At 35.1% G+C, this 12,866-nt stretch overlaps 3 protein-coding genes across 3 annotated transcripts; 2 read left to right on the forward strand and 1 right to left on the reverse strand.

Annotated features, from left to right (window-relative positions):
• The first annotated feature begins 1,890 nt into the window (after positions 1–1,890).
• On the forward strand, positions 1,891–5,932 carry LOC140860750 (microtubule-destabilizing protein 60). Its single transcript, XM_073263754.1, has 8 exons — positions 1,891–2,793; positions 2,896–2,947; positions 3,033–3,125; positions 4,548–4,667; positions 4,977–5,075; positions 5,267–5,326; positions 5,401–5,495; positions 5,666–5,932. The coding sequence occupies exons 1-8, from the start codon at positions 1,892–1,894 to the stop codon at positions 5,775–5,777; spliced, it is 1,533 nt and encodes a 510-aa protein (XP_073119855.1). The 5' UTR covers position 1,891; the 3' UTR covers positions 5,778–5,932.
• Positions 5,933–6,179: 247 nt separating this feature from the next.
• On the reverse strand, positions 6,180–7,674 carry LOC140865433 (small ribosomal subunit protein eS19x). Its single transcript, XM_073270082.1, has 4 exons — positions 7,513–7,674; positions 7,125–7,215; positions 6,662–6,845; positions 6,180–6,424 (listed from the first exon to the last, which is right to left on the reverse strand). Exons 1-4 carry the CDS (start codon positions 7,594–7,596, stop codon positions 6,349–6,351), a joined length of 435 nt encoding a protein of 144 aa, XP_073126183.1. The 5' UTR covers positions 7,597–7,674; the 3' UTR covers positions 6,180–6,348.
• A 788-nt stretch (positions 7,675–8,462) lies between these two features.
• LOC140866418 (4-coumarate--CoA ligase-like 1) lies at positions 8,463–11,020 on the forward strand. The gene is made up of 7 exons (XM_073271407.1): positions 8,463–9,020; positions 9,104–9,263; positions 9,380–9,801; positions 9,881–10,079; positions 10,170–10,315; positions 10,540–10,607; positions 10,682–11,020. The coding sequence occupies exons 1-7, from the start codon at positions 8,601–8,603 to the stop codon at positions 10,896–10,898; spliced, it is 1,632 nt and encodes a 543-aa protein (XP_073127508.1). The 5' UTR covers positions 8,463–8,600; the 3' UTR covers positions 10,899–11,020.
• The last annotated feature ends 1,846 nt before the right edge of the window (positions 11,021–12,866 follow it).

Raw genomic sequence — 12,866 nt, forward strand, 5'->3', positions numbered from 1 at the left:
ATTGATTAGATGATTGAGAAAGGGATTTTTAACAAATACACGCTATCGAGAAATTGATTAAATGTTGATTATTGGAGCTAAGTAAATATTTAAGCCCATTTTCAAGAAATTAAATGTCGTTAGTTTGAAATTTTCAACAAGTATTTTCAACGATGATACCAAAACTAATCAATAAGGGACCAAAATATTCAATGAAAAATATTGGAAAAATTGTTTCACGGTTTACTCGAGATATTTTAAGACTGTGTTTGGAATGACTAATTTAGTTAAGGAAAAAGTGAATGATTTACCATTACATCTACTTAAAAATGGCATGGGTGTACATTAAAGAATAAATAAAATAGAATCACTCAATGTAATTTCATCCAAATAAACAAATAATTTGAAATTTAATGATTTCAGTCTCTCAACCCTAGCTCACTATTGGAGGAGAAATGGAGGAATGAATTTCAAATACATAACCATAATTACTATTCAAATTATTCAATTTGATATCAAGTTATTTGAAATTCAATTGAATTTTGTCATTTTAAGCAAGAAGTCTGAAAGGTATCAATCTAAATACAATCTAAGAATTCAATAAGGTTGCATTTGAATTCGAGGATTTGGATTTGAGAGAAAATCTGAACTAAGAATTTGAAACGGTTTCATATTTGGATGAATATGAAATTCACCATAGTGACTCAAAAAATAACTAGTTGTTTGAAATACATTGTCAGATAGATACTCGAACAAATCAAATGATTTCTTATTATGAATTTGAAATTATTGTTTTCAAATACATCAATCCAAATGCAAGCTGAATACTCCATAATTACGACATGATTTTCTATATTCTAAAGATAACAAACATTTATGTTAAATTATCGTTTAGGCATTTACCAAACAGTATGATACAAGTCATTAAATCATTTTCAACTACTCTTCAAACAATTTAAATTAACACCTTCATTTACTACTTAGATTGGGGGGGAACCATAAGATTTAAGTATCCTATCATCTCCAACACGCATTAACTAAGCATTCTTAAGCTTCAACAAATTTTTTAGAACGTTAACTAACACATTTTAAAAAGTTTAATACAATTCTCGAAATGCTAATTAAAAATTAAAATAGCAAAAGCAATAAAATATACATTTTTAGTGATTAGCAAGACTCGAAAATAATACATGCCCATGAATTTATAAATCCCCTAAATTTGGAATTTCAAACCAAAATACAAAATTTAAACTAAAATCAAGGTGAGAAATTTTAAAACCTTTTTTTTTTTTTTTAAAAAAGGGTCTTACTTAAAACTTATTGAAGCTAAATATTCCAAATCCATAATAATAATTAATAAATATAACTTACTTGATTCGATGCTCTTAAAATATATGGATTTGAAAAAAAAAATCTCTTTATACCTTTTTTAACTTGTTAACTAACTAATGAAACATATTTCAAATTATCACAAAATAGAAGAATAATTTGGATGGACAAAATTCAAGTGATTTAACAATCTCATTTTTTTTATCGAATCCAAAACCTTCAAATCATATAGAAAAAAAACTCACAATTTTGTATAAAAAATGTTTGCACAAAATTTGAACTGAAAATCAATAATGGGATGGGATCTATATAGGCTTGTGGGGTCTTTCCTCGAGGCATCAACATTGATTCACATCAATTCCATGATTCCAGGATCGGACGATTTAAAATCCCTTGAACGAATCCAACGGTGTAGAACCCAGTACATGGAAACTAGCCGTTACATTGCGAGCGTCCAAAGCTCAACGTTTTCTTTTTCCTCTGTCCTTTCCTTCAATCAATCGATGAAATCTAACAAAATCGTATAAAGATTTTTTCATACTGAATCGCTCCTCTCTTCCTTTCTTCCTCCCGGAATTTCACCATGGATTCGAGTTCGAAGACCGCCGCTGCAGTGGTTACTCCTGGGAAAGAGAAGTCCGACCGATCAAATCCATCCAAAACGAACGGTTCCAAAAAATGTTCGGAGAATTTCAATCCAAATCTGTCGAGCCCCAAATTGAAGTCCTCCAATTCTCCGTCGGTTATCAACTCTGAAAAGAGTGCCAGAAAAACTTTCACTAGAAGCCCCAACCCTAACCAAATGGCTTCACCTTTGCTGCAGAGCAAGATCCGTGGTAGGAGGTTCGTGATAGCGAAGAAGAAATCTCGAAACGAGTTGAACTCTTCGACCTCCGCTGTGGTTTGTCAGAAGTGTAAGAAGAGCATCGAGAAATCCAAGTGTATGTGTGTGGCCTTTCAGAGTCTGAGGGCTTCTCAGGAAGAGTTTTTTGTGAATCCGGGGGAAACAGATGATGATGTTGAGTTTGAGAAGCTAAAAGAGTACGATGATGAAACTGTGAAGGCGCAGATGAAAGTTAACTCCATCGGCAAAAACTCTGGTATTGTCGATGAAGGGAAATTAGAGGGAAATAACGCTGGTGGGGAAGAGGGTGAATCTGGGTTGAAGAGGAGCAGGGATAGGTTGTTGGAAGAAGCAAAGGTGAGCCGGCCGGAGCCAGGATCCGGAAGGGTGATGCATTTGGTGAAGGCATTTGAAAATTTCAATTTGATTCCCAATCCAAATGATTTGAAGGAAAAAGAAGTCGGAGAAGTGAAGGAAACTAAGGGGCTAAAATGGGAGTCGACTGGACTTCAACAACATCCTCAGTTTTGTAAACCAGAGGTCTCGTTCTCTCCCTTCAGTCTATCAAACCTTCTCCTTACATCGGAGAGCTTAGGTTTAGATTCAACTCGATCTTATTCACTAGACAGCAGCCAAGGAAGGTCAGTAGTCAAACTACCGTTGTAAACATTTACACAACTAAATACTTTGATATTCTGATATTATTTTCTTGGTTCTGAATTTTATTTTGTGCTCTTCTGAAGCGTTACCATTTCAGTCAGGACTTCTGCGGATGGCAGAACAAGCAGGCGGCGAGTGAGAATTTTTATTCATATATCTATTTCTAGAGATGATTCATTTAGTCAATATAGGTGTTCTTACAAATGTTTTACTTCTGCAGAGTGCCGAATCATCTCTAACCGTCTCTGGAAGACATTGTAAGAGAAAACAGCTGAAACCAACCTCTCAGAAGCCCTTCATGCTCAGAACTGAGGTTTGTTACAAATCTTATCCTTTCCATCTGGCAGTTTGGTATGTGAAGTTTGTACACTGGCAATGTTTTTATTGTATGCATGATTCTCCTAGCTGAGTTTGAGTTAAACATCATCTCATCTCAACATGGCTTTTTTTGTTGACAAAAAGAAATCTCAACATAGCTTTTGTTGTTGGGAAAATTGACATACAATGATCAAACTGTACATTTTAGAAGGATATCAAAGAGATATTGTCCTTCTATAACAGAAATCATTATCAACACTGCCCTGGTCATTCCCCATTAAGTATATTAACTGTGAGTGTTCTTTGTGGAGAAACTATTGAAATTCCATCATAAAGTGGATCTCCCTAGAAACACCACCGGTTCTTTGTCGATGACAGATCAAAGTGGATGAATTCTTCAATTCTTACAAGGGAAGGAAATAACCGAAGACAAGCATAAAAGACTTGTAGATATTTGGCAGGGAATTTAGAAATTTTTCGTCATGCATATGTAAGGGAAGGAAATAACCGTAGACAAGCGTAAAAAACTTGTAGATACTTGGCAGGGAATTTAGAACTTTTCGTCATACGTATGTATATTTACTGGATTGATTTGCTAAAACTGCAAAATAATAATACAATGAGATATAGCTACTTACTATCATGGGGATATCTTTAAAAAGCTTAACATCGTCCTACAGTTAGTTGCTCTTTAACAAAAATGAAGTGATCAAGGGAAGGTTCTGGTTTTCCACTCTCAAACCTACAGATAAGTGAACTAACATATTTTTGGGGTGGATTGAGTTCACAGTGATGGGATGGAGAAGATCTTTGCTTCAGCATATATTGGCACCATGTTAAGTAACACAAATTCCTTGCTAGCCAAATAAAAATATGAGAATGTAACATATATTCTTTTTTCATAGCAATAATTGCCAGACGCCAGTAGCTACAAATTTGGTAAATCAACAAGTATTTTGTTTTACAAAAGGGGACAAAGATATGGTCGTGTGTTTGATTGATTACCACGAGTTACAAGTTGTTGTAGTAATTAATTATTGATATGAGATTGTTGAGTACTAATAATTGTCATCAGATAGAGATATCAAACCGTGATGCTTGACTCACTACTCATTTAAGATTTGAGTTGCACCATTTAACATCAATACAACTTTTATAAAATGACAGATGTTTGACCTTATAGTTTTCTATATCAAATCCTGCCTCAAATGTAACCAACTCACGTGATGAGTATTGTGGACACGATATCTATCTCACTTCCACTGTTATTTGGGCCTGAAGTAATTTTTTGATTTTGGTGTCATAGTTTAGTGAGCCAGAACTACCACAACAAATGAATATATTATAGATGTGTGGTGCTTCATGTTATCTGTCTTTTTACAAATTACACTGATCCTAGCAATTGTTTATACTTCAGCAAAGAGGAAAATGCAAGGAAGAAGAATTCATGAAGAAGATGCAACAAGAGATGGAAGAAGAGAAAAGATTGCGAATACCTATTGCTCAAGGTCTGCCTTGGACCACGGATGAACCAGAGGTAACTTGTACCTCCGAGAGAAGCTTTTTCATGTGAAAAACCTTATGCCACTTGATTTCATTTCATAATTTTGACTTGGTTTCTTCTTTATTAATTTTTTTTTTTTTAATTGGGGCAAATAAATAATATGAATACCAAGGTTTTCAAATTTTCATGATCACTAGTTTATAGCTTGTATGAATGAATTTTGGGTGAAAGTTGGCATGTCAGTTGACACCATCGTGTATTTTATTATTTATTATATGTTCCACTGTTGTTCATGTATCTATTTCAGTGAAAAGTTGATAGCGTTAATTTCTTTCTTTTCAGTACTTGGTGAAGCCTCCAGTTAAAGAAAATACAAGGCCCATGAATCTGATCTTGCATAGTGATATAAGGGCAGAGGAGAGGGCTGAATTTGATCATCAGGTAAAGCACAGCCTTCAGGCTCCACAAACAAACCTGTTGACAACGCTTTTATGAGAAACATAATGATCTCACATATTAGGTCTAGTTCAATGCATAAAACATAGACTCCGAAGTCTTCTTTCACTGAAACCGTTACAGATTGTTGTTCGCTGTGTTCACATTTCTTATAACCATTTCATTTGTCCATGAAGGTTGCCAAGAAAATGAGTTTAATTGAAGAATACAAGATGGAAAGGGAAAGACAGCAGAAGGTAAAGATTTCGCAAAAGTCAAAGGAGTGTAGTGACAGAGGTTATCCTTATTTTTGACACCTTCTCTTTTGCAGCTTGCCGAAGAAGAGGAAATCAGAAGACTGAGGAAAGAGATAGTTCCAAAAGCCCAACCTATGCCTTATTTTGACAGACCATTCGTTCCCAGAAGGTAGTCTCATATACGCTGTCACATTGGATTCAACTCAATTTGTTTGTTGCTTCCCTAAAATACACGTATATACAGCAGAAAAAAGGATCTAATTAGTGTTTGAGCCACATAACAAATATCAAATAGAACATACCTAGAAGTTGGCCTCATACACAGTTGTGTGCATGCAGATCAACAAAGCAACCCACCAAACCCAGAGAACCAAAGTTCCATGCACCCCAACAAAAGAAGATCAAGTGCTGCATGTCCTGGGATGACAATTGCAGTGAATATGAAGGGTGAATGGTCGAACGTGGAGCTTCACCCGAGCAGAAATGTATTGTATCGCGTCTTTCATGATCATAGCTGATCCCTTCTGTGGTGCCCAGTAATCATTGAATTTTATTCTTTACCATTTGTATATATCTCATTTGCTGTCTTGTAAAGTTGGAATATGATCGGCGACAATAAAAACTCTCAATTTTGGTAAACAGATTACAAGAATTTCCGGCACAATTCATAAACGTTACCATTCATTCATTCCTTTATTTGATTTCCCCCCATATCATGTGTGTCTCGTTATACCAGAAGCCAATAAAACAGGTTCCGGTTTTCTTCAAAAAAACAAAGTTACACTTTTCAAAATGTTTATTTTTGTTAGAATAGTTTGGTTGATTTTATTCTTCACACACGGCACCGATATCATAACCAAAAAGTAATTAACTTAATCGTACGAAAATGTAAACCAATTCCCAGAGTACATCTTAAAAATAAGAAGATAACCACATGGAGAAATTCATAACCAAAAATTGTTCGACAACTTCTGCAGACAAAACTCTCAACAAATAGGCCACATGCTTCACACTCAGATAACTTATGGTGCGACTACGACAATCCTTCCAGCAACTTGATCAAGATCCCTTTGCCCATTGGAAGTGATTCTCCTTCCGCTGTTGAACACAGGAACACCAAAACAAGAAATGAACATCAGAAAATTCAAAACAATGTTGGATACAACTGAATGCTGATCCAAAAAGACTGTTCCATAAAACAGTTGCTCTATAAACTTATGGGTGACTAGAAGTAATGAGACATAAACACAGAGTTTCATTTTACTTCATCAGTTTGATACAGCATTGCAAGTCAAGATTCTAAGGTAACATGGTAAATAATTTTAGGAAACTCACCCCCTCGGTTCCATCTCAACAATGCCCATAACCTGCAACTGTTGAAGTATGTTACGAGCAACGGACCCACTGCTTTTACAAAAATGAGGGGGACGACTCCCGTTCCTCTTGCTCCCACCATAAATTCTCCGGAAGCCACCAACACCAAGTCCTCCCCTCAAATAAATCTTCCTAGCCATGGAAGCTGCATAACTCAATAAATAAAATTGTATTTCAAACACAACAATCTGATGCAGATAACTGATACATACAAGCAAAACTTCAAGAACATCTAAATCAACAAGTCCTCTTGTATAAAAACAAGAAACCCAAAACAGATAACCTCAGGCTAGTTCTGGAACAAATGTAGGAAATTACCACAACACTAGATCTATTCGGAGTTGCATATTCCAAATTAAAAAATGAATGAATAGCCAGGCAGAAATAGAAATAGAAATAGAAATAGAAAGAAAGAGCAATTTACCGGCCCTGATGTAGTACCAGTCAGGATCATAAGGAGCAAGCTCTTTAAGCACACCAGTTTTCACGATATCAGTCCACTCAGGAAGCTCCATCTATTTTTACAACAATAAAAAGGAAAATAAACATGGAGTTCTCATTTCTTCAGAAAACTCGGTATTGTCAAATTATGCTTTAACAATACATCTCATAGAAAACAACAGGCACACATACAACCTAAAGCCGATATGTGCAGCTAGGAGCCAGAAAAAACGAGATGGTAAAGACATGCTTCACAAATCAAAATCACAAACTCACCGAGAAACAGTAATTCGCTTAACAAAGTACAAAACTTTCAGAAAAAAACCCCTCTTTTCTAACTTCTAATCGTAAATATAATCTGAGCCTCGTACCTTGCCGGAGCGCTTGAGATGAGCTGCGTATGCCTTGACGAACTCGTGAGGAGACACATCTTTCACAGTCTTCGCAGTCGCCATAGTCTCGAATCACGCACAGTCGAATCACGCAGTCGCTTGAGATGAACTGCGAGACACAGCAGTTACTGAGAAGATATTGAAGTAGCGGTTGCTAGGGTTTGATGGCAAATTTATAAAAAGGCCGGGCTGTTATTATTGGGTTTATACTGTTTGTAAGCAGGCCCAACTTCGTTCTATGCCCCATCATTTAAGAAAAAATCGACACATTTAAATTTGTTAATTAATTACTTACTTATTATTAAATAATACTAATAACAATAATTTTATAATAAATTTTTTTTTACAATTAAACTCTTGTAATTTATTGAATAAGAGATAAGTCTTTCAATACAAGATCATTAAGCCAAAAAATAAAATTTCCAATCTCCCAAACAAATGTTGAGAAAGAAGAAATAACAAAAGCAACGATCGAGTGAGCGGCCGTATTAGTCGATATCTGAACATGTGTAATAGTGATGTGACTCTGTGACGCCAATAGATGTCGAATGTCTGTCGCAATAGCGCCTACATAGATGAGTAGTTGTTATTTTTATTTTTTAGTTAAAAAATGATTTTATTATTAAAGATGATTTCATTTCATTGTATAAATCATGATCGTAACTTTATCATTATGAAACTATGCACGTAAAAAAAAAACGAGATTTTGAGTTGTGACTAAGATATAGCATTTTTAAAAAATTCCATCACCCAAATTCCAAGCTAGTCTCTGCTCAACTTGCTAAAACCGGAGTTTTGGGAAATGGGACTTGAAAGTTGGATCATATGGTTAGCTGAAAATAATGTATGCCATAATGCCATTTGCCTCAAACATGATTCAACAAACTCTCACCTATGAAACTCCACCACAGTTTTTTTTTTTTTTGCCTTATTCTGCCTCCACCTAATTCCACACTAATCCCAATTCATGTCTCCAATGTGACAAAGAACTGATATAATCATAAACTATCAATCTCCTATAAATTCAAGAAAACCAATTCACACAGACTTGTAAAACAAAACCAACCATGGGAACCGATGCCAAGAACTTGGCAGAAGATGAAATCATTTTCCGAAGCAAATGCCAACCAGTTTCTGTTCCAGACGACATAACGCTACCTGAATTCGTGCTCTCGGATGTGGACTTGTATCAGGACAAGATGGCATTTGTGGATGCAGTCACCGGGAAAGGCTACACTTACAGGGAAGTGAGCAGAAATATCAAGAGATTCTCCAAGGCTGTCAGGTCACTCGGGCTGAGGAAAGGCAGAGTCGTCGTGGTGCTCCTCCCCAACGTGGCGGAGTACGCCATCATTGCACTTGGAATCATGGCTGCAGGGGGAGTTTTCTCTGGTGCGAACCCGAGTGCTCATGCATCAGAAATACAGAAGCAAGTTGAGGCTGCTGATGCAAAGCTCATTGTGACAGATGGAGCAACCTATCACAAGGTCGACACCGGTACCATTGATTTTATGTTGTTGGATCATATGTATTCTGATCAAGTTTGTCATCTGAATTTTTGTCCTCGCAGGTAAAGGATTTGGGGTTGCCCGTTATAATACAAGGCGAAGATCGTGTGGATGGGACTATGTACTGGGACGAACTTCTTGAGGCAGCAGACAAGGCTAATACTGATACTATTGATGAAAAAGTGGAACAGACTGATCTATGTGCCCTTCCATTCTCATCAGGTAATAAATCCGGAGAAACGGTAGACTCGACTTAGTCACTGATCCAACATGGCTAGAACCAAACTTGATATCTTTCCAGCACATGAAAATGATCAAGTTTCGCGTCTTATTGTCAGGCACCACTGGATTGTCAAAGGGCGTGATGCTAACACACCGAAACCTGGTGGCTAACCTCTGCTCGACCCTATTCAGTGTTGGCCCTGAACTAATTGGTCAGATCACCATACTAGGCCTAATACCATTTTTTCACATATATGGCCTAACTGGAATATGCTGTGCCACCATAAGGAACAAAGGGAAAGTTGTGTTGATGCGTCGGTACGAGCTCCGGACATTTCTCAATGCATTGATCACACATGAGGTCACATTTGCGCCTATTGTCCCACCCATTATTCTGGGATTGGTCAAGAATCCTATCGTCGATGAGTTTGATCTTAGTAAACTCAAGCTGAGATCCATCATGACCGCTGCAGCTCCGCTCGCTCCAGAAATCCTTAAAGAATTTGAAAAGAAATTTCCTGGTGTTGAAGTCCAAGAGGTGAAGTACTATTCCAAAATTTGTCCAATCTCAAAATCCCATAACTCCTTGATTATTTGCCTCTTGTACATGATTTTAGGCATATGGAATGACTGAGCATAGCTGCATTACGCTAACTCATGCGGATCCAAACAAGGGACATGGAATTGCGAAGAAAAATTCAGTAGGATTCATCCTTCCAAACTTGGAACTGAAATTCATTGATCCCGAAACAGGTCACTCACTTCCCAAGAACACAACAGGAGAAATCTGCGTGCGAAGCCAGTGCGTCATGAAAGGTGAACTAGCCACGCAAAAGGGCCGATAAAATATAACCTTCATCATTTCTTGCATTATACCTGTAACATTATATGTAAAAATAACTTCAGGATACTACAAGAACGAATACGAAACCACTCTCACCATTGACAAAGATGGGTGGCTTCATACCGGAGATATAGGCTACATTGACGACGATGGGGATGTTTTCCTTGTGGATCGAATCAAAGAATTGATCAAATACAAAGGTTTCCAGGTACTATACTATTGATCATGTGTCCGCAAAATTGTAAGATCTGTCACTTGTCTCTAGTTACAACTCAAATATTTTAAACAGTGTCACAATCAAATGACATGCCCCGTGCCACATATGAAGTTTGAGAGAAAATTCACTAAAATACCTCACATCTCATCCAAAGATTTCAGTGGCAGCATTGAAAAACATTAAATTTTGTTTTTTTTTTCTGAAAACAATTATAGGTTGCTCCAGCTGAATTAGAGGCCATCCTTCTAACACACCCTTCGGTTGAAGATGCTGCTGTAGTGGGGTAATATCAACATAATCTATAAATTACTGTCTAGAAATGGATACATTGACCATTGCAAAATGAATCTGATTCAGGTTACCGAACGAAGAATCCGGAGAGATACCAGCAGCATCTGTCGTGCTAAACTCAAAGGCAAAAGAAAGTGAGGAGGATATAATGAACTACATTTCATCCAATGTGGCCAGCTACAAACGTGTGAGGGTGCTCCAGTTCGTCGACGCGATCCCGAAATCGCCTTCTGGGAAAATAATGAGAAGGATCATCAAGGAAAACATGATAAAGAATATGTAGATATTAAGCCAAACAAAGGTTTCAAGCATACACTACAATAATGTTGATTCTTGAAGTTATTTGAGGCCAAATAGTTTATGATCAGCTCATGAGGAAATTTATTTCCTGTCTATATCACAACAAATTCGAACTTTTTGAATCGTGTTTTTAGAATTTATATATGTGATTTTCCATTTATTTATTTCTTTCATTAATCATTACATAAAATAAAAATGACATTGAATTCATGGAAGGATTTTATGTCTGATAAAAGTATAGGGAATTTTTAATCAAAAAGTATTATTTTGTTCCATACAAGTAAGCCCTTATAAAGTTACATTCCATCGGGGTTCAGTATTTTAATTTTTTTCAGGTCCTGTATCTTGCATTGATTTTTTGATGTTGTAGAAATATTATTTGTAACCTCTAAATATAAGTGATTATAGATTTTTTTTCTCACAAATTTATTAAGAAAAAAAATCCATAATCACTTATTTCTAAATATTGCAAATACTATTTAGCTAATTATGATCCTAAGACTTATATTTGTTTTCAATTATAAACCTCTTCAAACGCAGGGAAAAAAAACGAGACTAATCAAATTGCTTATTAATTACAGTACCATCGAACTGTTTTTGAACCAAAAAATAACCGATCAAATGGAATTAAATAAAAAATTCGTTTTAATTTAAGGGCAACTTGTAGATAACTCCCTAAATCAAACATAAGTTTCAATTTACTCCCTATATTTGTCTTTTCGAAAATGCCCTTGTCTTTATTTTAATCATTATTATTTCTTGAATTATCAAATGTGGAATCGGATTCAAAATCTGATTTACTTGATTCATCAAGATAATAAATATTTTCATCGTCGGATGAAAATTCAATTGTTTCTACTGGATAGAATCCAATAGTATATATTTCTTCAAGAAGTTTAACTTTATTTTATTTTTCGTTTCGTTTTGGACATTCATATGCATAATGACCTTCTTCATTGCACAACCAACATGTGCAGTTCTTTCCTTTACCTTTTGGGCAAGGTGGTTTTTTATTATCAAACTTTTTATTAAAAAAATTTTTATAAGGTTTTCTGAAGAAATTCCTTCTAAATTTCTTTTTCTTATAGGGAATAAATTTTCTATTAAAATATTTATAAGGTTTATTTAATTTATTATGTTTCTGTCGTTTTAAATATTTGTGTGACATGTTTGTTTTACAACCGTATTCTTTTACTGTGAATTTCATTTTGTCACAACAAAGTTTATTGTTTTGTTTGTAAGATTTGGATATTTTTTTATTTAATGTTACTTCATGACATTTTTTTGTTATAACGTCTTTAATAAATTTAATAGCTCCTCCTAGTGTTTTGGCATAAGCACTAGTTAAGAATTCATCTTTACTATTTATTGGTATATTAGGTATTTTATTAAAAATACTTAATTTATAATGCTATTTTTTATCAGCATCTATTAACTGATAATAGTTTGTTTCATAATCACATATAAATTTTTCTAGATAACATAGATTACATAATTTTATATTATCCAGAATAAAAATTGCTCTATTTTGTTCTATATTTTTTGCTACTAAATTAGCGTCATTATTAGAAACTCCTAAAAATTCTTGGTACAAGGCATCAACAAATAGTTTGAAATATCGATGTCCTGTCATTCCTTGTGGTAGATTAGTAATTATTAGGTTTTCAGCCCAAGTTCTTACTGCTCCTACCAGTGTCATTTAAAACTTGAATATTCTCACTTTTGTCTAATAATGGTGTTAATTGAATTTGTACTGATAGTTCATTTGCCCAATGATCTATCTTTTATTTTCTTTCTTTGGTTGTTGAACAACCTAAATCTAAGATATTCTGTTTCACAAATCTTGATATTTTTGATTCTCTAAGAATATCTCTAACATCTTTATAAGATCCAGAGTATTGGTCTCTGTTATATTTAAATTCTTCATCATCTCGTCCACCACTACCTTCTA

The sequence above is a fragment of the Henckelia pumila genome, chromosome 4, assembly GCF_033568475.1.
Source record: "Henckelia pumila isolate YLH828 chromosome 4, ASM3356847v2, whole genome shotgun sequence".
In the NCBI taxonomy this organism is placed as follows: domain Eukaryota; kingdom Viridiplantae; phylum Streptophyta; class Magnoliopsida; order Lamiales; family Gesneriaceae; genus Henckelia; species Henckelia pumila.

Bases quoted from the DNA above. Each gene is read 5' to 3' on its own strand.
- LOC140860750 (XM_073263754.1), top strand. From the start codon at position 1,892: ATGGATTCGAGTTCGAAGACCGCCGCTGCAGTGGTTACTCCTGGGAAA. The intron at 4,668-4,976 runs GTAACTTGTACC...CTTTCTTTTCAG, and splicing joins GGACCACGGATGAACCAGAG to TACTTGGTGAAGCCTCCAGT. The intron at 5,327-5,400 runs GTAAAGATTTCG...TCTCTTTTGCAG, and splicing joins AAAGGGAAAGACAGCAGAAG to CTTGCCGAAGAAGAGGAAAT.
- LOC140865433 (XM_073270082.1), bottom strand. From the start codon at position 7,596: ATGGCGACTGCGAAGACTGTGAAAGATGTGTCTCCTCACGAGTTCGTC. The intron at 7,216-7,512 runs GTACGAGGCTCA...TTGTAAAAATAG, and splicing joins ATCTCAAGCGCTCCGGCAAG to ATGGAGCTTCCTGAGTGGAC. The intron at 6,846-7,124 runs GTAAATTGCTCT...TGAGTTATGCAG, and splicing joins CTGGTACTACATCAGGGCCG to CTTCCATGGCTAGGAAGATT.
- LOC140866418 (XM_073271407.1), top strand. From the start codon at position 8,601: ATGGGAACCGATGCCAAGAACTTGGCAGAAGATGAAATCATTTTCCGA. The intron at 9,021-9,103 runs GTCGACACCGGT...TTGTCCTCGCAG, and splicing joins ATGGAGCAACCTATCACAAG to GTAAAGGATTTGGGGTTGCC. The intron at 9,802-9,880 runs GTGAAGTACTAT...ACATGATTTTAG, and splicing joins CTGGTGTTGAAGTCCAAGAG to GCATATGGAATGACTGAGCA.